Below are 27,431 nucleotides of genomic sequence, written 5' to 3' on the forward strand. Positions count from 1 at the left end.
ATATCATCTTTAAGATTATAGATACCACCCCCATTTGTTGAATTATTGATTTTAGTTGTTGGTGGTTCTATTGTGCCTATATTATCCCAATTTTGAGCATTTTCTGCTAATGAATCCAAATACTCCATAGCTTCATTTGGGTTTTTATCTTCAAAAGTTCCATTACACATGAATTCTATCATTTGCCTATCTTTAGGTATTAGACCTTCATAAAAGTGAGAAACTATTCTCCATGTTTCAAAACCATGATGTGGGCATGTATTAAGTAATTCTTTATATCTATCCCAACATTGATAAAATGTTTCTCCTTGTTTTTGAGAAAAAGTAGTAATTTGTCTTTTAAAAGAGTTTGTTCTATGGGAAGGAAAAATTTTTTTGAGAAATTGTTGTTGCATTTCTTCCCATGATTTTATTGAACTTGATCTCAAATTTTGTAGCCATGTTTTAGCTTTATCTTTTAAAGAAAAAGGGAAAAGCTTTAATCGAACTATATCCATGCTACAATTTTGATCATTATAAGTGTTACAAACTTCCTAAAATTCTCTTAGATGAAAATATGGATTTTCAGAATCTAAGCCATGAAAATTTGATAAAAGTTGAATAATTTGAGGTTTAAAGTTGAAATTAGATGCATCAAGAGGAAAAACTAAACAAGATGGGGCACTAGTTCTAATAGGATTCATATGGTGCCTACGTGTTCTTAATTGATCATGTTCTTGATTATTATTATTATTATTATTGTTATTATTGTTTTCATTATCTTGATTATTTGAATTATCATCCATATTTAAATTATTTTCAGATGCTCGAATAAGTCTACCACTTTTTTTTCGACTTCAAATACTCATACAAAAAAAAAACAACAACACAATACTTATAAATAAAACTTAATTAACAAATATCAACTTAATTTATACCTCCCCGGCAACTGCGCCAAAAACTTGCTACTACTTAAATTATAATTCACCCAAGTGTAGGTTGTCTGCAAGTAATATATTTCGTAAGTACGAGATCGATCCACAGAGAGGTTATTTTAAGTTTAAATTTATTAATTTATAGATTACCAAATGCAAGAACGAAGTTTACAAATTATAAATTTTGTCAAGGCTCGAGGATTTATTCTTGGTTTATGCAATATTGTTTAACTAAAAGTAAAACAAAGGAAACCACCATAAATAATGGTTCCAAGAAAATTAAATATTTAAACACACACCTAATATAATATAGTTCCCACTATAGAAAATACCGAATTCACCGATATTTTATATATGGTACCTATGATTATATATATAACTATATAAATATATAACTGCATAAAATAAATGTTAAATTAAATCATTATATTTCATTTAGAACAACCGGCAGAGCCACGCTATTGCCTAAATGAAATATATGATTTAATAAGTTAGTTGCGGGAAAGTAAAAGTTAGTTGCGATAAAGTAAATGTTAGATGCGGAAAGTAAAAGTTAGTTGCGATAAAGTAAATGTTAGATGCGGAAAGTAAAAGTTAGTTGCGATAAAGTAAATGTTAGATTGTTAGATATCATAATATTTCATTTAGAACAACCGGCAGAGCCACGCTATCGTCTAAATGAAATATATGATATAATTATATAAATATATATATATATATGTATGTATATATAATATAACAATAATAATTGATGAAATATTTATTGTATCAAAATTAAACAACAAATCAAGATAACCACTTCAATGGTATCAAGCATTTGATGTAAATTGATAACAACAAATAATTCATTTTTATACCTACAATAAAAAGAAATTAGCAAAATGAAAAGAAATAAAGAAAGAATATACAAAATATAAACAATCTTACTTCACCAAGAATTCATCCTCTTCACCTTGACATAATAGATTTAGCTTTCCATGAACTTACTTTTGATCAACACTAAAAACTTCACTCATAATTTGGAAAATGAAAAATATATTGGAACTTAGAACTTTTATACTCACTCACACTATATTTTACAATGAGATAGAATGATTCTCAAGCTAGCACAAGGCCTCTATTTATAGGCCAAATGAGAGAAAGGGTAAAAAATTCTATTAATGCAATGTAGTTGTAATAGTAGTCTTTGTCTCCTCCAACTTCAATTCCATGCCCCTTCTTTCAATGCTTTGTTCCACGACTTTAATCACCGTATTTGACTCAGATCAAAATAGTAAACATGTGGGAAATTGTCTGTAGATGAATTTGGCCACTTGGTTCACCTCATTTGCTTAAATATTGAAATAGTTATGTTTTTTTTACTATATGCAGGTCATGGTGAAAGTAAATTTGTCCTCCTTTTGATATTTTCACAATTTGATCATCTTAACCAACTTTTTAGGCAATCATGTCTTCTGTAAAGTTGTAGATAATTTCTCAAGGATTCCAAAAATATTTGAATCACCTCCATTTGAATTTTCTAGCTTGAGTTATCATTATTTTACCAACATGTAGAAAACCTGAAAATAAAACATATTTAGTAAGATATTTAAATATAAACACACAATACTAAAATAACATAATTTTATAATTTTAATGAAACTTAAATTTTAAAATATAGGTTTTAACATATAATAAATTATTAATTTTAAGTTTCATCAACGACTCGAGTTAGATTCGATTTGAGTTTCTCAAAACCACATACTTGCTTGCTATTGTTTTTATACCTTTGTATTACTTGAATGTGAATGCTATTTCTATTGATTTATAGAAAAGCAGATAATAGAAGATAGACATCGAGAATGAGTCTTTGGTAGAGGTGCCAAGACACTGGATGTTTAGTTATATCGATGTGCTTACGAGTAGATCGACTCTTATTGCATAAATTCGATATAATGTGCCAACGTCTGGGAACCGGAATCCCTAGACTAGATAAGAGTCGAGTTAGAGATTAAGAGTTTAAGAGTTTGATTTACAGTTTTATATTGTTCCATGTTTTTAGATTTGATACATGTTATTGATAACTGTTATATGTGTTTGTATATGTTTATAGGAAATGCATGTATGCATTGTTTATACTGGGAATTATATTATCACCGGAGTTATCCGGCTGTTGTTGTGTTTGTATGTGTGCATGACAACAGGTGGGACAGGATCAGGATCAAGAAGAGGATGAGAGATCGAGATAGAGTGGTGATTCCGGACTTCGATGTAGATTTGGCCTTCAATATTTGATATGTAGTGTTGAACCCTAGTTTAATATGATGGTATCATGATCTTGTATTTAAATAAAATAGACATGACTTGTTGTATAGATTCGTACACTTGTTTATATGCTGTGAAAATTAAAAAAAAAATTGTTATGACCCAACGTATTTGATTGATCCATTTAATCCCAAAGAATGATTACGAAAGCGTCCGGGTCCCCACAATATTTCCAAGCTGCGTGAGGATATTTGCACTTCTGGTATAGATTTTTAGATTCAAGGAAATATCATTTGTGTGTCTCATATTTCGGTTGAACAAGAGTTAATTCAGGTTGTCAAGTCATCTCCGAAAAGTGATCATCAAATTTAGAAGTCTTTTGATTTAGTGACTCAAAGGCATCAATCTAGATTTACAATTCATTCAGATGATTATCTTCATTCAAATGGAAGATTAATGGTTCTTGATTTTACTGAATTGCGTACAACCATCCTTAAAGAAGCTCATTGAACTCGTTACAATATTCACCGTAGAGGTAGGAAATTGTATCATATTCTAGGCCTCAATTTTGGTGGAAGAACATGAAAAATGATATGGCTGAGTTTGTATCACGTTCTATGGTTTGTTAGCAAGTCAAAATAGCGAATGAGACTAGGAGAATTAGTACACAGTCTTGAAGTTCCTGTGTAGAACTGGGAGCATGTGGAAATGGATTTTGTCATGCATTTGCCTCGTACTTCTCTTCACTTCGATATCATTTGGGTACTATCGATAGATCATCTAAATTTCTCACTTTATTTCTTATTACAGAACTTATTCGTACCAGAATATGGCTTGTTTGTATATAGAGAATGTAGTGAGACTGCATGGAATTCCAAGTGCAATAGTCTCAAATCACGAGCCTCGATTCACTTCAAAGTACTAGACTAGTTTACAAAAAAAAAATGGGTACACGACTTGCAATGAATACTGCGTACCATCCTCAAACAGATGGTCAAAAATAGCATACAATCCAAAAACTCGAGGATCTGTTTCGAGCTATATTTATGGATTTTAAAAAATTGTTTGCAAGAAGTTTACCATTAGTGAACTTTTTTTATAATAACAATTTTCAAATGATTTTTGATATCAAAGCTTTGTATGGATGAAGATTTGGTTAACTTGTCTGTTGTGATGTGAAAAAAAAAATTTGACTGGACCTGAGATTGTTCAAGAAATGCATGAAAAAGTTCAGTTGATTCATCAAAGAATGCAAGCTGCCCATGACCGTCAAGCGAGCTGTGCTAATAAGCATTGACGACCCTTAGAATTTCAAGTTGGAGATTTTGTGCTTCTGAAAATCTCACCGTTTATCGGTGTTGTTCGTTTTGGTATGGGAGGTAAGTTTTCACCTCGATACATTGTCCCTCATGAGATTTTTTATCATATTGAAACTTGCGCTTATCATTTTGAATTTTCACAGTCGTAGTCTGGCATCCACGATATGTTTCATGTTTCTATGTTGTGAAAATATGATCCAGATTTGACTCGTGATTTAGCCTGATGATGTTGAACATGATCCAACATTGCCGTATACCGAGCATCCTGTTTGTATTCTAGATCGCTAGGAAAAAGTTCTTCGTAATAAAGTTATAACACTTGTCCGAGTTCAATGGACGAGGCATGGGGTAGAAGAATCAATGTGGGAGACAAAGAAGAAGATGAGAGCATCTTATACATTATTTTTTGATTCCTAGTATGGATTTATTGTATTTGTATAACGTGTAAAATATATGTTTGTAAACAAAAAATTCAAGGACGAATTTGTTTCAAGGAATGGAGAAATGTAAGGCCTTTTAGTAAATTATCCGGTAATTTGGCATAATTCAAATAATTATTAAGTTGTTAAATTAAAATAATTATTTATGAAAACAAATTTAGAAAGTGTGTTAAAAATATATTTTAAAATATTGGAGAATTTAAAAAATATAAAATACATTCGGAGTTTAAATTACACTCGAGAGCAAAACAAATTCAATTTCTTTGTTATTTAGTTTTTTGTTCGTGAGAAATATAATCCTCTATGTTTTCCCTATATCTAGCACATTTTCCAGCTCGTTTCAGTCACATTTGGCGAGTTTTCAGGCGAGAATTCGCTTCCCCTGTTCTAGCATTTCTATATTTCGAGTTTTAGAAATTATTTGAGCACGAGTTCAATTTTTTATCCAATATTGTAGCTGTTTTCTAAGAACTTAGTAAGCTGTTAGAATTGGAATTTCACACGCTTCGATTTAATTCGTTTTTATAACTTTTACCATACCATAATTGATTGTTAATTGAGTTTATATTATAGGTTCTTCTAAATTATGTCGGAATTATTAGTGCGATATTTTGGAGAATTTGTGATCGCTCAATGTTTATTAGATTCAGTAGCGAATAATTAGCTAAGAAAATAATCGTGACTTAAATAGTTGGAATATTTGGAAAATATATTCGTCGAGTTGATATGTTGGGAAAATAATTCAACCTTGGATATTTTAGAAATATAATTGAACATTACCTAATATTTAAATATTTGTAGGCCGAAGTGATAAAGTTGGAAGTAAAAATCTATCTTCGGATCTTCGTGAGTTGGTATTAGTATGTTACAATTGGTGACGTATGACGGTAACGCGTAAATTACGTTTTAAGTATATTTATGTAAAGTTATGGAAGCTTATGGGTTTTATGTGTATTGTTAAATGTCTCATTAATTTATATGTTCATTTATGTGACATATTTTATGGTATTTAGATTAGAGAATGATATTATGACATACATCTTTTGCCATATCTTTCTTTTTGACCTTTACAATTGTTACTTGTTATTAAGCGCATGTTTTATATCTCAGGATCATAATATGGCTGATAGACCTATATTGATACACTTGAGATTGTAGATTCAATTGAGCAATTTCACCTGTTAGTGCAGCTCTTCAGAGTTATGTTCCGTTGTGACATCCTGCTGTACCGTGACTGATGTGTAGAGGCTGAGTCGTGGGTATTTGTGTTAGCATTACGATGTATAGGCTATTGTCGTGGGTGTTTGCGTTAGCATCATGCCATACTTGACACGTCGGTTCTGTTGTATGACTATGTAGTTTCTCTGTACGTTGTTGTTCGAACAGTACTCCTATTGTTATCGTACTGTTTATTGGTTCCTGCTACTCCGTCGTTATTGAGTCATGTTTCATGAATTGAATAATTTGTTTTATATATGTTTATGTATGATTTATATTTATAGTTATTGTTTATTTGTTTCATATCAGAATAACAACCTCAGCTGTTTACTGTAGGGCTGGTGTGGCTGCTATTGGGTAAAATGATAGGTCTCCTGAGTATTTTTACATCATCAGGTAGAGTGTCCGCCATTGGAGCTCGTGAGTGAGGTCGGATTGCTTTGGTCCTATCAGTTTGGAATCTCCAAATACATATATATTGGAGTCTGTAAATTTTATGCGAGATTTTACTTCTCGGGGAAATTCCCATGTAATTATCTGTAGGACTATATGGATTTGTTGTTGTTTGCTTGGAGACTTGTCGGCTTCTTTGAATTGTTGTTTCTAGATTGTTGGTTTGTGTCTGACCGACACTTTCATGTGATTGTTTATGAATTTTGCAGCATCGTCTTTAAGTCATTTTTGATTAACATTTAATTTTAAATTTTGACATGTTCTATTTACAGGGAGTTCATATCGAAATTTTTATAGGCACCGTGATCCGTTTTAACATATTTTAATACTATTTTTCCACTGTATTTTTAATCTAATAATATTGTTTGATAATTAAATTGTAACTATGATAATTAGGCCTCACAGTTCTGCAAAATTGTTGTATTGATTAAAGTCTTATAATAGAATCATTCCAAATAAGGAATAAAGAAATGCGTAGAATGATTATCTTCAACCTCTATAAAAAAAAAGCGTCTTATTTACTTCAAGTTGCTTACCATTTTTGTATGTTTGTAATATGCTAATATGAATCTTTCGGTTTTACCAGCCAGTTGTGCATATTAAAATTCACTGAGTCCGACTGACTATTTTCGCACTTAGAAACATTTTTTTCTAGTAGTTTGATGTGCCCAGCTATTTGAGAATTTACTATAGTCATTAACCGGGATGAAATCACTTGCAATTTAAAAATCTGCAAAATATTTTAAAACGTTTATTAATCCATTCTAACTCATTTTCGAACCTAAAACTATTGATTAAAAAAAGTATGCGTCAAAATAAAGTGTGAGTATAAAAAATAAATATCTAGAAGCATTCTTACTATAAATGAATAGAATAATATTTTGATATTGTATAGAATATGATATATTTTTTTATATCCGTATAGAAAATGATATTTTTTAATTAAAATTAAATTAAAGAATCTGTAATTAAGGGCAATGATATTTTGTTAAATGAATAGACAAAAAAAATCATTAATATAATTTCTCAGGGTTTAATAAATTTTTAATAATTTTTATATTTGAGTATCCTTATAATATATTAATTGAACAAGTCAAGAACGCAGTAAAATCATAGCTCGCGCGATACTAGAATTTGAAATCATTTAGTATTTGTAAAAATGATAATTTTTATTCTTAGTAAAAGATGAAACGTCGACATTGTTAGAGTATATGTCCTGCGAACCAACGGTTGGCTAGGGAATTTATTCACTCAAGTGAAATAAATAATCTTTATTTTAATATAATTTAACTTTTTATGGTTTTATTTTACTTTATCTGTATACCCATGCAATCAGCATAGATAGAGTCTTTGATTATACTTTAATGCAAATGAATCGTAATTCAATCTTGAAACTCATTTGTAAACACTGTATATTCTAAATGCGTTCCTAGTCGATTCAGTTGCTTAAAATAAGAATAAAGGGCGCTTGAGCTTGAGACTAGCATCTGTGATATTGTTTACCGTGTTTCATGGTAAGGACATAGAAATGTCCAACCATGAAGATAGATAATCATATGATGATTATACCGAACAACCCTACCTCGGACTTTCCAAGTGGTTATCATTCATCGAGAGGAAAAGTATGTGGTTGTGATTGTACATGATTATTCCTTATGCCCCGGGACAACACTGAAGCTCTACATACTAGGATAGTGCTTTGACTCGTTTCCCGACTCCGCGAGGGTCACAAGGTGGCGAGGTTGGGTGCAATTGCGACATGTGTAGGAGCCGGTGCATTGTAGTCGGGAATTCACCGCTCACCTACGGGTATAGATATCCTATGTGATCTAATGAAATAATAGTGCATAAAATCTCTGGCCAGAGTGTGAGATGTTCATTAGAGAAAGAGTTCTCTAGTTGTGCATGATGACACTATGAATATTTCATGATTGTATCCTATAGCTATCGAATCTAATATGCAACCCTCGATGAACCAGTGGTTGCAGATTCGATTGAGATATATTAGATGAAGGGACCGTACTGTACGTTAATCATGACCGACTTGTTCTTGCAAACACTATCAGTGATATCTAGGGAATCATGGGACGATGATACTAGACGCTCTTACCATGATTCGATGGGTTTAATCAGAAAATGATTTCTTACATTCTAATGACCAAATGTTGGTGCGTGGAATGGGGCAAATTACAGTAAGCTCGAATAAAATAAATTGTCCTGAATCACAAAGAGTTGTGAACCCACGGCTAGCTGTATCTCTGAACTATTGAGGGTCACACAAGCACTTGTTTACTTGTCTTCGTTGAGATAATAAATTCAATGAGTTGAATTTATAAGAAATAAGTTTGATATGATCAATCGATAATCTTATAATAAAGTTTATAAAAGCTTATAGAAATTTTGATAGCATGACTGCTAAAACAGTCAAAGGGAGTGCACCTGCTTTATTTAGACATTGGTGATCTCAAAATTAAAGTGTGCATCATAATAACGAACAAGTTAAAAATGTCACATCGATGATATTTGATCATCGATCGGGATTATGATGAGATTATTGTAATGTGAGCATGGATCATAGGCTTGTAAGACTATAAGCACATCATACTAATTTATTAAAGTTCAAATTAGCTTTAATAATTAAATTATATTTTAATTGAGTTAAAATATAGTCCATTAAGTTTTTATAAAATATGGTATTGATTTATGTAATATGAAAATATTCATGATACCACAATTTTAGTAACTTGTACACAAAGAAAAATAAATTATTGCATGATATTATTGAAAAGATATATGTATTAAAAGTCGACATTGGGTATGATTTGGACATTGATTTTAGAATCTTTAGTTAACTTAATTAATTAGATTAATTACATAAATGATGGATTAAAGAAATAATAAGAATTCTTTAATCTTATTGCATAGCATTCATTCGATACATGCAAGGAATTGCAAGAAAAAAAAAATTTCATCTGCTCTCGAAATCCTTATTCTTTTGCAAGAAAATTTCGGCATATAATATTGAGTCGATTTCTTCTTCGTGTTCTATCTCTACGCAAAATATCTTCTAATCTTCTAGTGCAAGTTAGAAGAGGAACAAGTAATCAGGTCGTGAACCTGATTCGAAGATTAAAGAAGGAGATTTTGAAGAAAGTTCGTAGCAATTTTCAACAAGAGCTATATCCGCTAACACCTGAATAGTTGAAGTCGAGTGAGTTAATTCACTAAAAGTATATTATCAACTCCTTATGAATGTTTATGTTTAATTTAAATCATACGAGTGTTCAAATATTTTGAATATCAAAATAAAATTTTAAAACTTTCGCTGCTTTTTGGACATGAAAAAAACGATAACCCAACAATGGTATCAGAGCCAGGTTCCCTTTATCGTATGATTTAAATCATGTTGAATAATATTTCACACCACAAAAGAAAATTTTTCAGAAAATTGATGCACCATAAAAATTTTTATTTTTATCAGAAAACAAAAAAAAAATTTGACTGCACGGAACTGTTCCGGGCAATGCGTGCATGCACAGTGCCGTGCGCGCTGTGCAAAACGTCCGCACAACGCGAGGCGGCTGCGCGCGGACGGCGTGCGGAACGTCCGCATGCTGCGCACGTGGCCTATGCGCGAGGCGCACAGCGTACCCGCCACTGCCCGATACGATCGGGCAGCGGGCTGGCAGCTGCCCGGGAATGTCTCGGGCACCGTGCTGGGTCGTGGGCTTGAATTGTCGGGCCTAGGGTGCGATTTTACAAAATTTTGGATAAAATTGATATTTTGTGAAAATTGTTAAATTTTTTTCTTAAAATCAAATTTTTCTAAATTTATAATTTTCTTGTAAGGTAAATATTTAGAATATGATTTTAATTATTTATGGTAAAAATATGTTTTACAAGAAATCAATTATTATTGCATTAATTGTAAATTAAATAAAGGTGTTTATTTAATTTATTAAATTTTTTAATAATTGTGGTGGTTAGTGATAATATTATAGATACATGATTAAATCAATTAATTAAATTTGTTTAATTATTTGATGTTAATATTTGATATTAAATTAATGGAGGATGATCGAAATCCCTGACCAATGTGATAGATATATGTTAGGATATTTTAGTGTTTTAATTCATTTTGTTAATATTTGATATTATTAAAGTGGGTCTGGTTTATGGCTCGTTCCCACCCCATGAGATGTATCCCTTATGTGCCATGGCTATTTAAATGTAATTATTAGAAATAGTGGCAGATTAAGACTGGAAGATGGTAGACCCGATGCACAAGATAAAGACATGTAAAATATCGGAAGCTCTTGTAATAAGTTGCATTTAAATCTCTGCATTCACCTAGGTTTTTTGCCTGTATCCATGTTTGGCTCACATGGATCTCATAGTGTTGGTGAGCGATCATCTTTATTTATTGTTGAATGTCATATCATGATATATATATATATATATACATATATGTGATGTATATATAGCAGTATCTTTTAGGTATGGTAAAAGTTTGAGAAAATTTGGTTAAGTTTCGGGTCGATTCGGGTTAAAACCGGGATCCCGGTCCAAGTTTTAAAACGAATCGGTTGAGTTTTGAAACGGGCTCGATTTTACGTCTAAGAAATGCTTATAAATATGTTTTGGGATGTTTTAAGGAGTTTAGTAAGCTTCGGGAATTTAGAGTTCCAGGGGTAAAACGGTCATTCTGGAATTGTAAGGTTTAGAAAATTCAAGCGGCATAACCCAAATGCATGCAAATCTAGGGTATTATTAAAAATGCTTAATTAAATGTTTTAAATGCATTTAATGCATGATTATAACATAATTTTATGATTATATGACATGGTTTACTAGAATTACATAAATTAGGGCTTTTTGCAGTATTCGATGCTCGAACGAGGAACGGAGACCGAGGACAATTTAAGGAAAATGTTTTCATTAAATAATTATTTTTAATTATTTAATATAGGGTGTATTATTATGTAATTTTCGAAAATGGGCTCTTTGTGGTATTTCTACTCGACGAGCCATATTTTAAACCAGTAGACGATTTTTAGCAAAACGAAGGATTTTTTGAGGGTTCGGGTAACATTTTTGAAAATATACCAAAAAAAAATATTTTATGTGCGTGTTATTGGGCCTAATGGACTTGTGTTGGTAAATTTTTGGGCCAAATCCACTACACCTCACTATTTTATAAACCTAGGCCCAAATATGCACTCATTTTATTATTAAAGCACACTCAAACCCTAGCCCCTCCCCACACCCTCTCGGCCACATGCACACACTTCACACCACCAAGATCGGCCGTGTTTTCAAGGAAAATTCGTAGGAGAATCACCCCGTCCCTTTGGTGTTCGTCTCTCGCTTCGTTGGTTCGTTTTTTCGAGCGTTTAGATGCAAAGGCACGCTCTATACCTTTGTTTTCTCGTCTTTCACACCATAATATGTATTGTTGATTGTTTATGCACGATCTATGGCAGACCTCATGATCCCTTCACATTTTTCTTTGAATTTCATGAGAAAACTTGAATTTCATGACATAAGGCTCACGTTTTTGACACGGGTGAAGGGGCTGCCAGGTTTTGATGGTTAGAGAATGATCCACAGGAGGTTTAGAGAAGGTCTTGGTGGAAACATCATAGCTATGACATGTCCTTACAGGTGGCCGATTGGATTTCCTTGGTTGGCTCGATTTTGGTCGATCGAGCTATAGGAAGGTCGTTCCAAGCCTTGGATCTGACCCAGGTGTGTCTGAGACGTGGTCCAGGATGGCTCGAGTACATCTGGTCATGGTCTAGGGGCAGATCGAAGGAGCTAGGGTTAGATAGGTTCGATTTTGGCTAGTTTGGTTGAACCAAAAGTGTTCGCGTGCATGGGGCTAGGGGCCACGGCTAGATCAGTCCAAGAGGGTCCAGTGGTGGTCTAGGAAGGGCTGGTTAGGGTCTGGTCCGAGCTGGTTCGGAGTAGGGTCGAGTTATTGGCTTAGAAGAGTAGCTAGGGTTTCAGCCGCCTTTGTGCAAAAATTCCATCAGTTATCTAGTCGTGTTTGAGGGTCTTAAGCGGTCTAAATTATATTGTTTAAGGTCTGGTCATGTGTGGTTAAGTCATGATTTAAGTTTGGGAAATTTTGGTTGCGTTTCGGTTTGATTCGAGTTAAAACCAGGACTTCGGTTGAAGTTTTAAAACGAATTATAGAATTTAATGCATGGGCTCGAGTTTACATCTAATAAATGATTATAAGTATGTTTTAAGGTGTTTAAATAAGTTAGGATGGCTTCGGGTCAAAATTTTAAGGTTCAAGGGTAAAATGGGCAAATTAGGGTTTCAGGGGAAAGATGGTCATTTTGCACCTGAATCGAGTTAGCAGTACTGGCAGTGCCCTGACAACTTAAAATACATGTTTAAAACGTTTATTTCACTTGAATATGTAATTTTTATGAAAATGCTGAAAATACGTTGGATGCTTGGTTTCAAGAAAATTTACGTACATGCATGAATTTTATAAGTGATGAATATGATGACATGTTTGAAGGATATGACTTGGTTGTAACTAATACGAACACAAACACGAAACATGTAAGGCCAAGGCTCAGTTGACGGATGAGAGCATCGTTGATGTCCTCTCCACCTGGTACCATGGTTATACGTGGATGGATCCATCGAACAATAGGTGATACGGAAGTCACAACTAATGATCTGAATTCAATAAAGGAAAAACTAATATGTTTATGATGACATGTTTGAATATGTTTATGTTTTTGTCATGGTTATGTATATTGACATGTTTTAGAAATATCATGAAAGTTATTTTAATTACAGTACTTTTCATTGTTGCTTGATATGTATATATACTTTGTTATAACTGTTCAGGTGTGTTGAGTCTTTAGACTCACTAGGTGTGATTGATGCAGGTTAGCAGTTTATTGATGAGGAGACTAGAGGTGCTGAGGACTGAGTGGTCTGGGCTGGTGGTGCACTACAAGCCCGAGGACTTTGCATTTCTTTCGCATTTTATGATTTTTGAGTGATAAGGTTAAACAATATTTCAAAACATTTTTTAGCAGTAGACGTTTCACCTTTGGTGCGGCCATGCGCTTGTTTTAGTTTCCTACTGTGCAACAACCCTTTGCCCCATCATGAACCACCTAATGACATATAAACACACCAATTACATCCACATACATAGCATCAAGCCCTAGGTGCTGCACAACGAAGGTGACGATCGAAACTCGAAGAAAACGTAGAAGTTCATGCGTATTTCGTATCGGAACGAGTTTTAATAACATTCTAGCATACATATAATTAAAGCAATGAATTTTCATGCATATTTTATATCAAAATACAGTATATAATATGATCGATGCATAAAGGAAATGTTTAGACATTCTTTTGCGTTAAAACGCTCGAAATATCGACAAACGAACGAGTGAGAAAACGAAAGCCGAATGGAGACAGATTACTACATTTATTTGGCTAGAAAAGTTGATAAATAAATCAAGGAATGTTGTGTGATGAACGCCTAAGGTTGATGATGGAAGGAAATCCAAAAACAAGCCTAGCCCTCACCTTGAAAAGTTGGCCGATAGTTGTGTGTGAGTTTAGTGTGTGTTTTTGGTGTGTGCGTTGTGTGTGTGTGCGTGAGTTGACTATGAGGTAGGATAGGATTCTTTTATATTTTGCTTACGATTTTTATTAGGTGTTTATTTTAATCAAAACACCATTTAAAATTACTAATTAAGTCCTAACAATTTAAATTATTAATTAAGCTCTCCAACTTTTGAAATTGAGGGTCCTACAAATTTTAAATTTACCCATAATTAAATACTAACTAATTTAATTAATTAAGTCATAAAAATTATTATTTTAAATGTTGTTATTTAAAATATATTATATAATTACGAAGACTTAGTCCTACACAGGGCATTGAATACTTTGAATAAATTACATAAATTGAATGTTGAATTTAGGTACGCTCTCAAAAAGCATTTAAAGCAAAATGCTCGCTCATATGTGAACATTCAAGTTTACATAATTCAGACCACTTTGTGTAATTATTATCGTAAAGACATTTTAGCCGATGGTTATAAATGGTCATTTAGCATATTGTTCGAACCAAATGTGTATTATAAGACTATTTAAAATCGAAAACGAAAGGAATATTGTTTGAGTAAAAAACGAGTAAATGAAATATTGAACTTCAAATTCTATTTTACCTTCATCATAAATTTTAAACTTCTCATTCTAATAAATAATTTCACTCTAAATTTAAAAATATCACGAAATTTGGTCCAACTCTATCCTTTTCCAAAAAGATAGGAATTAATTGCGTGATAGTTTTAAAAATTTTACTTTATTGAAATATTTAATTATAAAAAAACAAATTATAACTATAATAATGTGTTCCATGAAAAGGTGTGGGCCTTAACATTTCGTTTTCATGAAAAGGACAGGGGCCTACCTCACATCCCCTACATGTTTCTCTTCTCTCTTTCTTGCACTTTTTTTATGACATTAATTATTTATCGGAAAAGGTTTTGTCAGAACTCAACTATACTTCACCCATCTATCTTCTGCCAGGTATAGAAAGATTTTTGTCGGAAAGTCCGATCTTTCTCTTTGTTGGAAGTATCGTGTGACTCACACAAAAGTCGGTTTTCTTTTCAATCGTGTAGTTGTGATTTTACTTGTTTAGGCTGCATTTTGGTAAGTAAACCTGTTCTTGGAAAATGGTCTTGCATTTATTTTTCTAATAACTTTTTCCTGGGGTTGTATTTATTTTCTGAGATGTACCTGTTTGTTGGTTTTTGAAAATTTGAAGAAATCTTGGGGAATTGAAGCTCAGAATTATGTTAATGTGTGGTTTAGGCATCTGGAAAAATTCTGTATTTGTCTGAGCTTGTTTTTCTTGTTATAATTGGGTGTATTTTTGTGAAATGCTTGGAATTTTTAGCTGGGATTCTGTTGATTGCTTCTGGGAGGATGTTATATTTTTTCCTTTTTCTTGGAGAGGTTATCTTGTGATTTATTTCTTGGAGAGGTTTTATGTTTGCTGATATTCTTAGGGATGCTCGTACTTCGAGGCAGATTGGTTTAAGTTTAATTAATGTTTACTTCTTGTTTGGATTCTTGATTCCCAATATACTGGAGACTTGGACACCTTATCCTCTCTCTTGGTGTGATTAGGCATGCCGTTGTTGAGTTTTTAATATAACGCAATTTATCGTGATACATATCCTTAAGGAATTTGTCCTTTCAACTTTATCATTACCACATTACGGGGTGGGTTCCGTATCTGAAGAGAATTTGTTCTGTTTGTATATGGGAATATAGCAGTGAATTCTTTTTATGGTTTCAGAAGTATATAACTTGCTTGGGGTCGAAAATTCATTCTATACTGCTTTTCCTGACTTTTCCTATCATAGCTTCATGTTGTACAATATCCAATTTATAGCATGCCAGATCTTTTGCGCATTTTGTTGCTGATATCTGGATAATAATATGTATGTTTGAATGTTGAATTAATATTGGTTTTCTTGCGGAATAGAGTACAGGTATCTGAACCAAATTGTGGCTAAAAGTGAATGAACTTTAAAGTTGAAGACAGTTTATTTTTAAAAAAGACATCATTTAGGATTGAAGGAAAAATCCTGGGAAAGAAGTTGATCCACGAAAATATGGGATATCATTGTGATTTCTGTGGAGAGCAAAAATCCATTGTGTACTGTCGTTCTGATGCAGCGAGTTTGTGCTTATCCTGCGACCGTAATGTCCATTCTGCAAATGCACTTTCAAGACGTCACTCAAGGACACTTGTGTGTGAAAGATGTAATTCTCAGCCATCATTTGTTAGATGTATGGAAGAAAGGTTGTCTCTTTGCCAAAATTGTGATTGGATGGGACATACTGGTTCAAATACAGGTTCTGCACACAAAAGACAACCAGTTAACTGTTATTCTGGCTGCCCTTCAGCTGCTGAACTCTCTGAAATTTGGTCGTTTCTTCTAGATTTTCCATCAGTAGGAGATTCTACTTGTGAGCAGGGAATGGGTTCGATGAGCATTACAGATAACAGGCCAAAAGATTGTCAAGGTTCCCTAGGAAAGAACAATGCTCAAAATGCATGCCTTTTGATGGATAAATCTACGGTTTGGATGGAATCAGCAACACATTTGCTAGATCCGAATCTACATAATGTGGATCAGCTAGCTGGATCTTCTTGCTCTACCACTCCCAAGGTAACCATTTTTTCTTTAATTTTTCTTTGAGCATTTCCAGAATACAATATGCCTGCATCTTTACCAGGGTTAGTTTTGCATACACTTTTGCATCCGAATGGACATTGCTGGACTTTTCCGTGAAGCCATTGTATAAATTTGTGAAAGTGTTTTCTTCTTCCCTTCCTTTATGCGAGTTCTGGCTCTGGGAAGATTAGTCATATGTTCTGAGAATAACAAAGTTGCTGCATAGTATCAAAAGTATAAGGAAATTTGCAACCTTTCTTCTCACAAACTACTTTCTTGATTTTGTGTACTGTAGATTTGATTGGTTGAGGCGGCAATTATATAATCTTTTCGCGATGTAGATCCAACTTGATCAAATCAGATTTGTTTTAGGTTTTAGTGAAAATCAATAAAAATTATACAAAGTTCTGTATGCAACCAAGGAAAGGAAAACTGTGAGACAGCTTTATGTGTTAATGACAGCAACATTATCACAACAGTAGCATGAATAAGTCCTTCTGGTTAACTCTAATTCTTTAGTTGCTCATGTCAGAATGATTTGAGCTTCATAATGCACATTCTCACCATCAAATATCGTTTAAATGTTCCCTCTGATATTTTCTACAAGTTCCTATTTCTTGATCTACTCCACAATAATGACTTAAAAGTTGTTATATGTGAATTTAAAGTAGCGTAACAGGAGACTTATAGAAGATTAGAAATCAGTATAGTGGAGCAAGGCCCAATGGATGACCCAGAATAAATTACCGCTATTTTACATATCTGGGATCAACCAATAGAAACTGAGTCAACCGGAAGGCAAATATTTAACCGGAAGAAGACTGGAAGGAATAATACATAACCAGTTGAATAAATCTCATGAGGTAGAACAAAATTCTACTGGTAGAAGAAAATTAAAATGGAAGTAAAAGTTTAACCAACAAATATTAAACCATATGGATTTTTTAATCATCGCCAAAAATATATTTACATAAAATAAGTTGAGAACCAGGCGTTGAAGTGAGCATGGTTCGCTGGAACAGTCGCGGCGCGGCCGGAACGCCTGTTCCGGAACGGGAACGGTCACTAACGTTCCAAAGTTCCATTGCAAATCGGTGATTGCTTTGTAGCGCTGTTCTTTGACGTTATCGCGGCGCTTTAACGGTGGAACAGAACGGTAACGGTCGGAACGGAACGTGAAAGTGCTAACTAGATGTACCATCTTGAGCAAGGCTCGCCTGAATCCACCAATCAGAAGGTTGTCTTTGTGTTTTTACTCCAGGTCTTTTAATCATCAACTGTATTTGATGAACAACGTCGTTTCTTTGAAAGTTTATCAGAATTCTGTAGTGCCAGTGATCATGGTTTGCTGAAACGGTATTGGAACGGCCGTTCCGGAAAGGGAACGTGAACGAGGCCCACCTTGACGAAGTTCCGGGGTGTGAACGTTGACACTTTGAGGCGTCGTTACGTAGATAGGAAACGTCGTGTTATCGGTAGAACGGCACGGATCGACGAATTGGCACGGAACGGAACAATAAAAAGAAAAAAAAGAAATATAAGAGCAAAGTATTCTGGAATACTTGAATACACAAACAAACAATTGCAAGGCTTGCTGTAAAGAATATTTAACTGTGAATCTCGAGTCTACTTCCCACTCCATCCATCAAAGAAAGAAGAGCTACAATGAGATTTAGCTATTTATAATGGGAAATTTTCATCAGAATGTGTAATAATAAAATAATTAAAGTGATTGTAAAATATTGATTTTAGTTGATGTATTTTAATTGATGTTAGATAATATGTAACTCTAAAGTAAGTTTTGAAGAAATTTGATTCCAATTTGGGTTAACATATGTTTCTCCAATTGAAATTTTTTCAAAAGTTTAATTGATTATAACCCAAAACTTTCTTAATATTATATTTCAATTTTGAGAGGGTTGTGAAAATTTCGATATATAACAAAGATATGCTTTGTGATTCAAATAAGGCGTGAATAAAATTTAAAAAATATATTTACTATATTGTTTTAATCAAATAATCTACTTAAATGATATTTATTTTGATTTACATATTTTTAAATATTTTTCCAATATTTTCAATTTATATTAATTTTTAAAAATTATTCGCGCCGTGACCGTTCCGCGAAATGTTATGAGAACTAGAACGATGACTTCCGCGACGGCGATTGTGAACCATGGAAGTGAGTCGCCTTTCTTCTCGTGATTCTTTATGAAATTGAGGAAATCCGCAAAAGAAAGAGAGTTTTAAAGAGGAATTCTGATAAAAATGTCCAAGTATATACCGACTTCTTGGAAGCAGTAAAATACGGATAAAAACAAGGCCAACTTGCTAGATGTTCTATCTCACCCTACTGCATCGCTTCGCAGCCTAACTAGAGTAACAATTATAAATTCGATGTAAAATTCATGATGTAACGCATCGAAAAACTGCAACAATAAATTAATTTTGTGCTCAGAATGTCAGGTCCTCCACCCAAGATATGTTTTCTTGTCTCCCTGATAACTTTTGTTCCATTCTAATGATGCAACCCAAACTTGTATTCTCACATACCTCATTGCTACGCTGCATTATCGAAAAAATAGCACGGAAGGATCCCTTACATTAAACCATGCTCTCAAACATTTGCCCGGATTTATGACTTGCACCTGTATGTTGTGTTTATTGTAACATTATGCAAGTATGTACTTATTATAAGAACACTCCCAGTGGGCAGAACCACATACCTCGGCCGCTACCAGCTTCTGAATCTATGGGCTAAGGTTTAAATTTTATGCTGTTTTCACCTTATTTTATGCAACAGAGTTTTTGTGTAATGTTTATTGTAGATCTCAATTTCGCCATTCACTTCCTATTTATAGGTATACTCAAGTGGTAGATTATTCTTCATCATGAAGAAATCATCCTACTCACTTGTTACATGTTTATTACCCATTTAATTCCCTTAAATTGTGACGTTTGTTGATCTCCCACCTCCTCAACACTTTATATTCCCAAGTATTCATATTTCTCGACTCCTCGTGCATTTGACATTTTAACTGCACTTTTTCCGATAGCTCATAGCTTAGAATTTCGGGGCACTACAAGTAAAATTTTAAGATTATCTTAAAATTTTACTTTTGCACTCTTCTAATTTTTTCGAGAAATTCAACTTACTATGTTCAGTTGAGGGATAGATTAAGTGTTTTTACGATAGAAAAATCGCCAAAATTAGAGGTGAACTATGAATTACAGTGGTTACAAAAGAAGAGATCCTTGCCAACAGAAGCAGCTAATCAACTCAAATTGATTAAAATCTGAGACTACTTATATGAACAGATAAAGGCTTCAACCAAATAAAGAAATAACTATAGTCCCTTAATCAGAAAATTCCAATTAATTGCTTGAAATGCATTTTAGATGCCTAGAACTCATGTTGAATCTCAAAACTAAGAATTTTCGTTATATTTTTGGCTTGATGCACTTTTTAAAACCAAAATCTTAAACAAATTGCAGTTCACAATGAGGTGCCATGTTTTGTTAACACACTTTTGTGCATCTTTTTTATCTACTTGGTTTAGAACCTTGTCAAGTATTGTCCATTTATCTGCAGGTTTTTTTATCTGAAGCTAAGGGGCCTTCTGTATGTGAAGATGATGGTCTCTACAATGATTTTGATATGGATGAGATCGATTTAACTATAGAGAACTATGAAGAATTTTTTGGTGTAACTCATAATAACCCTGAACAGCTTTTTGATGATGGACTATTTGGGACAAAGGACATATCAGTATCCAACTGTCTGGGTGATTACGCTGGTGAGGTAATTTAATAAAACCGGAACTGATTTACACTATCTGGTTGTATCATGGATGTACTTCATTACAATCTATTAGTGAATAAGGAAACTTTGCCATTGCCAAGAGAACTGTTGCTGAGGGAGGTATTATTCTTCATGAAGTTAGATCCTGATAGCCGAATTGTTTATGATATCTTTCTCATTTACCATAGTTGTCTTTCCTTTTGATCATAGACTGGAGGGTGGTTATGCGAATCTGTACTTTTTTTTATGCCTGGGAATATTTTGGTTAACTCAGTAGCTGGAAGCTTTCTGTGCTTCTGGTTTCTGGCTCATCTGTTGCGTTTCAAATTTAGATGTGTTATCAAAGCATTTTGTTTGTAGCAGCCACGACTCATTATCAAGCACAAACTTGCAAAATAAGGTTATTTTTTATTTTTGTGGCTTATTGTTTTTTCCCCCATAAATATAAATAGCAGGTAAACTTTTCCCTTAAAATTGTTCCAAGTGTTGAAAGTTTGAAGGAGGTTGTAGCTAAGCTTTCCTTACATAAAAAGGACAATATGCCTCGAAAAGATGCAGATTTTTTTATCTGTAGAAGTAATATGAGGCTTTCCTTGAATTTATTTCTGGTTCGTTCCCTTGATGCTCTTTGTTTTGTGATGCATGTTAGGGATCATGGGGTGGAAGGGTAAATATGCCAGTATGCAGTAACGTAGCTTCTGCAGATTCAGTTATGAGTTGTAAGACGGAACCAAACACACGATTCGCACAGCAGGCACATTCTGGCGTTTCATTTTCTGGTCTCACTGGTGAGAGCAGCGCCGGTGATTTTCAAGATTGTGGAGTTTCTTCAATCCCAATCCCGGAAGAACCACCGTGGGCTCCTCCAGGTCCCGAGAACTCTGTATCTTGTAGCCGGAGTGATGCTGTTATGCGGTACAAGGAAAAGAAGAAAGCACGAAAGTATGAATTTTGTTCGATTTTTCCTCCCAACTTTTATATGCTCAAAAATGGATCATAGGCAGTATCTGTGAGTTATTTGCATTTATTTTGTAGTACCTGAATCATAAACACCAGATAGGGGTGATTCAAGTAATTCAAGAGGGGGTGGGGCAATCTCACCCCTGCTCAATCCACCACCCCTGCTTGTGTACAGGCAATAAATAATATTGGTTGATACCATATGACACGATGACTCCTAAAATTGGTGATGAAATTTTCCAATTTTTTTTGCCTCTTATACTTGATTTCAATTCATTAATTTGACAGATTTCAGAAGAAAGTAAGGTACGAATCTCGCAAAGCAAGAGCAGATGTAAGGAGACGTGTGAAGGGTCGTTTTGTCAAGGCTGGTGATGCTTATGATTATGATCCATTGAGCCAAAGCCGAAGCTGCTGAATGAAATCTTCTCCTTAGAAAATTGAGAGCGCAGTACAAATTAGAGATCTTCATATTGCTATTGAAATGTGAACATGGACATAAGGTTGTTATTGTAGGTGCATCGTTTTAAGCACGCGACAGAATTTAAAATGCGTACAAAAATTGTCATATAAAATATACTTGGATGTTGTATAGTTTTATTTCAATAGTAGGGTGTTTATCGAATTTTATCTTTGGTTAATAATCACTTGGCTCCAATTATTTTGAGATTAATGAAGATAATTCATTTTGTAAATATTCAGGAACAATCAACTGAAGTAATTACCTTTTTTCAATCTCCAAATTAAGTTCACAATTGATTTCATAATTTTTCTTCAAGTTTGCACTAGAAAACCATAACAGATTTTACGTTGAGGAGGGACAACGGGCAACGGCGGCGGAAGCATGACGGAGATATAGTGGAGTCGGTAGTCAGAGGCGGTCGAAACCCTTGGTTGATGAGAGGGGTTGGATGAATTGCTTGTGGGAGAATACTTTGTTGTCAAATATTGATGTATTATTGAGTCAAAACTCTAGACTCAATTATCTAAACACATGGATTTAGAGTCATATTAGTATTCTGATTAGATGATTTGAACAACTAGACATATACTAGTTAGTGTTTGATTATGAGGCTCCAAAGCAATATATCAAAACTCCAAGTAGTTAGTGTTTGATTAGGATTGAAACCTCAACTAATTTAAAATGTGGAATTTTGTTTTTTTAAAAGCTCACATTTTCGTAAATATCATTTAAATATTATGCATGCAACTATACTGAAAAGTACACCAATTAAAAATAAGCGTAAATATTTAACAATTTAAAATGGTGCAGTTTAAAATGGCCAAACTCGACCAACAGAAAATGCGTAAACATGACGAGTAAAAATCCTAGAAATCATCATCGTATCAAAACCAATGTATAAAAATGCTTATGTTCTCTCAAATCTCAAAAATCATTACTTGCGAAAGATATGCGGTCCTCGGGTCGTGCACGCACATCCAGTCGTGCCGAACTCTCCTACTCAGAGTTCGNCACAACAGTGAAAATATACTGTAATCAACATGCCTTTCATGAACTTTATAAGCGTAATGTAAACGTGTCAAATGAAATCATAACATGTCAAAACAGTTCATCATATCATCATATATTTAAACATCACTTGCTTTAATTAATTCAGTTCGTTAGTTGTGAGCTTCGTATCATCATTCATCATTATACGATGGATCCATCTACATAAAGACATCAGCGACATTATTACCCATCCACTGTGCCTAGGACTCATCATCAACATTTACATATACATCTTAAGAATTTACATATACATCGTTAGTCACAACTAATTCACATCCTTCAAAACATCATCATTTTCATCACTTATCAAAATCATTCACAAACGTAAATTTTCTTAAAATCAAGCATGCAACGTATTTTTCATAATTTCATAAAAATCATGTACATGATGTAAAACATTTAAAAGCATGACAAATATGTGCTCAGGGCGCTTCCAAGACTAAAATCTCACACCGAGTACAAAATAACCATTTTGCCCCTGAAAACCCAAAATGTCCGATTTACCCCTGGACCTCTAAATTTCGACCCGAAGCTTACTACACTCCTTAAAACATCCCAAAACATATTTTGAAGTATTTCTTAGACGTAAAGTCAAGCCTGTTTCAAACTTAATCGATTCGTTTTAAAACTTGGACCGGTGTCCTGGTTTTAACCCGAATCGAACCGAAACTTAACCAAATTTCTCCCAACTTTTTACCACACTCTAAAAACACATTTATAGTCTTAAAACTCTCAAGACCAGACCCCTAAACCCCTCGGCCATAACTCGTATGTTGCTGGAAAAATTTTGCGTATCACAACTTGAAACCCTAGCCGCCACCTTTCCCAAACCATCGATCCTAGGCTTTATCCAATGGGACTAGCCACTAACAAACCTCACATAGACCACCCTAGAATCCCTCTAGACCTGCTGAATCCACGGTCACGCCCCCATGCAAGCCGAAATTCGCCTACATTCGCTAGTCACCAAGGAAACCCGCGGCCAACCTCACTACTCCACGATCGATTGGCTTCAGGGATGCCTCCAGCAGCGTTTGCGCCATCCTAAGCCATGTCTCAGACCCACCAAGATCTGGTCCAAGCCTTGGATCGGCCCTCGCACCACCAGCTCGAACCCCTTTCACGCGATCTCCCCAAAACCGAACCAATCTTGGCCCTAGGACTCACAGCCTCTAGCGTACAACACCAGATCGTGACTCCAGCCTAGTGACAGCATACTCCTCGACATATTCAACCCCTAAAGACTCTTTCATGGCAGCCCCTTGCATCATGGTAAATAAGAAATGTGAGTTTCTAAAAGATTTATGCATAAATCATGGAAAAACCGAAATCCTAAACAATTGTTCATGCAAAAACCAATCAATACAGAAACATATCACGCATGACCACTTAATATCGACGTGAATGATACGTAAAAGAAAATACATGACGTGCCTTGATGATAAATGATCGAAAACTTGGAGAAGAACGCGTGAAGAAAGCACCGAAGGAACGGAAATGATCTTTTCTTGAAATAAAAAGATGAGGGGTGTTTTTGCTACTGCAAACCAAAGGTGGAGGCTGCTGAAGGAGAGGGGTGGGCGGCCAAGGGGAATATTTAGGTTTAGGGTTTGATTGGGTTAGGTATTAAGTAAATAAGGCATGTACTAATGGGCCTTAATTAAAATTTAAAAGGGTTTTGAGCCCATTAAACATGAAACAAACCCACAAAGCCCAAAAACACACCCGAAAAATATTTCGTTTTGGTATGTTTTTGAAAATATTTCCCGAACCATCAAAAAGTCATCTGAATCGTTAAAATTTGCGTACCGTTTAAAAATATGCTCTAGCGGGTAAAAATACTCAACAAAGCCCATTCTTTGAAAAATACTCTTAAAAAACTTTATAATAATAATAAAAATTAAACATGTAATAAAAAAATAATTTTCCTGATAATTCCTCGGTCTCCTTTCCGCGATCGACGGTAATGCAATTCTGTATGCAACTGTCCCAACTTTCTCTAGGAACTCGAATGGCCCGATGAATCTAGGGCTAAGCTTGTCCTTTTTCCCAAATCTCATCACGCCCTTCATCGGTGCGACTTTCACAAACACATGATCCTCTACCGAGAACTCAAGATCTCGGCGTTGGATGACTCTTATGATGGCTCTGAGCGGTTCTCATCCTGTCTCGAATCCTGACCACTAACTCTACTGTCTGCCTAACAATATCCGGACTTAACTCTTCTCTCTCTCCTACCTAAGCCCAATCAATACACTAGCGACCCACACTTCCTTCCGTACAGTGTCTCGTATGGAGCCATACAGATCGATGCCTGATAACTGTTGTTGTATGTGAACTCCACAAGAAATAACTTCGGCTCCCAGGTGCCCTGGAAGTTGATCATGCAAGCTCGGAGTAGGTCCTCCAGAATCTGAATCACTCTCTCTGACTATCCGTTCATTTGAGGAGGGAAAACAGTACTGAACAGTAACTAAGTACCCAACGCTTGATGCAGACTCTTCCAGAATGCAGACGTGAACCTTGGATCCCTGTCTGACACGATGGACACTGGAATCCCGTTCAGTCTGACTATCTCTCTGATGTACAAGTCATGGTAAATGTCTTTCTGATCTGTAGGAAATGATCTGATTTAGTGAGCCGATCAACAATCACCCAGATGGCATTAAATCCTCCAGTAGTCCTCTGAAGCCCTGTCACAAAGTCCACGGTGATGTTCTCCCATTTCCACTCTGGAATAGGTAGTGGCCTCAGCTTTCCTGCAGGTCTCTGATGATCTGCCTTGATCTGCTGACAAGTCAAACCCTCGGAAACGAATCGTAGATTATCTCGCTTCATGCTTGGCCACCTATAAAGCGACTGAAAATCTTTATACATCTTTGTACTCCTTGGGTGGATGGAGTACGGGGTGCTGTCGGCCTCGCTCAAGATATCTGCTCTCAGGGAATCATTGTCAGGAACCCATAGACGGTCCCTATATCTGACTATGCCGTTCACAACAGTATACAATCTATGGCCCTTACCCTCGTGCCTCCGTCTCCACTTCTGCAACGGCTCGTTAGAAGTCTGCCTTGTCCGAATTCTGTCTCTCAATGTCGACTGTACTGTCAGAGTAGCAAGATTTGGGGCATCGCCCCTGGCATAAACTACAAGCTCAAATCTCTGAATCTCCGCCTAAAGAGGCCTCAGTACCGACAAATGAGCAATCACCGCGTGCTTCTTGCTCAGATCGTCTGCAACCACATTAGCCTTACCCTGATGGTAGATAATGTCATAGTTTTAATCCTTCACTAGCTCTAGCCATCCTCTCTATCTCATGTTCAGCTCTTTCTGTCTGAAGAAGTACTTCAGGCTCTTGTGATCAGTGAAAATCCTGCACTTCTCCCTATACAGATAGTGTCTCCAAACCTTCAGGGCAAATACCAATGATGCTAGCTCGAGGTCATGAGTCAGATAGTTCTTCTCATGGACCTTCAGTTGTCTGGACGTGTAGGCTATAACTCTATCATGCTGCATTAGAACCGCACCCAAACCGAGCTTCGAAGCATCTGTATAAACCACAAATTCACCTTGCCCCGATGGCATAGCTAGAACTAGTGTTGTGGTCAACGCTTGTTTCAACCTGTCGAAACTCTCCTTGGACTTTGATCCCCATATGAATTTGGCATTCTTCTTCGTCAAGGCGGTCAAAGGCACCGCAATAAAAGATAAGCCTTGTATGAATTTCCTATAGTACCCCTCCAATCCGAAGAAGCTACGGATCTCTATCACGCTCTTAGGCACTGGCCAATCTCTGACTGCTTCAATCTTACTGGGGTCGACCTCAGTACCATCCTGAAATAAATGTGGCCTGACAACTCGCACTTACAGAACTTGGCATACAGCCGTCTGTCCTGTAAACTCTTCAGTACGGTCCTCAGATGCTGGCTATTCTCCTCTCTGCTGCTCGAATAGCTCAAGATATCGTCAATGAAAACTATGACGAACTGATCCAAGTATGGCTGAAACACGCGATTCATGATTTCCATGAAGATCGCTGGCACGTTCCAAACCGAAGGGCATCACCATAAACTCATAGTGCCCATAACGCGTCCGAAAAGCTATCTTATGCACGTCATACTCTTTCACCTTCAGCTGATGGTATCCGAATCGGAGGTCTATCTTCGAGAACACTGATGCTCCCTGAAGCTGATCAAAAAAATCCTCGATCCTCGGCAACAGATACTTGTTCTTGATTGTGACTCTTTTTAGCTCTCGGTAGTCAATGCAAAGCCTCATACCGCCATCATTCTTCTTGACAAACAGTACCTGTGTGCCCCATGGA

The 27,431-nt window shown here is 35.2% G+C and overlaps 1 protein-coding gene and 1 non-coding gene across 6 annotated transcripts; both read left to right on the forward strand.

The window, feature by feature from the left end:
- Nucleotides 1-240: 240 nt before the first annotated feature.
- LOC140989081 (small nucleolar RNA R71) lies at nucleotides 241-351 on the forward strand. Its single transcript, XR_012177427.1, has one exon. It is a non-coding gene; the product is annotated as a small nucleolar RNA R71 (small nucleolar RNA).
- A 14,690-nt stretch (nucleotides 352-15,041) lies between these two features.
- LOC140987944 (zinc finger protein CONSTANS-LIKE 9-like) lies at nucleotides 15,042-22,219 on the forward strand. Of its 5 annotated transcripts, none has more exons than XM_073456733.1 (5): nucleotides 15,042-15,168; nucleotides 16,136-16,826; nucleotides 20,425-20,634; nucleotides 21,284-21,576; nucleotides 21,883-22,219. In XM_073456733.1, the coding sequence occupies exons 2-5, from the start codon at nucleotides 16,173-16,175 to the stop codon at nucleotides 22,010-22,012; spliced, it is 1,287 nt and encodes a 428-aa protein (XP_073312834.1). In that variant the 5' UTR covers nucleotides 15,042-15,168; nucleotides 16,136-16,172; the 3' UTR covers nucleotides 22,013-22,219. The 5 variants fall into 5 exon arrangements, with proteins under 5 accessions (XP_073312834.1, XP_073312838.1, XP_073312835.1 ...); XM_073456737.1 differs by having other exon boundaries at nucleotides 15,116-15,168; nucleotides 16,143-16,826; XM_073456734.1 differs by having other exon boundaries at nucleotides 15,123-15,259; nucleotides 16,138-16,826.
- Nucleotides 22,220-27,431: the final 5,212 nt, after the last annotated feature.

The sequence above is a fragment of the Primulina huaijiensis genome, chromosome 11 (genome assembly GCF_012295235.1).
Source record: "Primulina huaijiensis isolate GDHJ02 chromosome 11, ASM1229523v2, whole genome shotgun sequence".
NCBI lineage: Eukaryota > Viridiplantae > Streptophyta > Magnoliopsida > Lamiales > Gesneriaceae > Primulina > Primulina huaijiensis.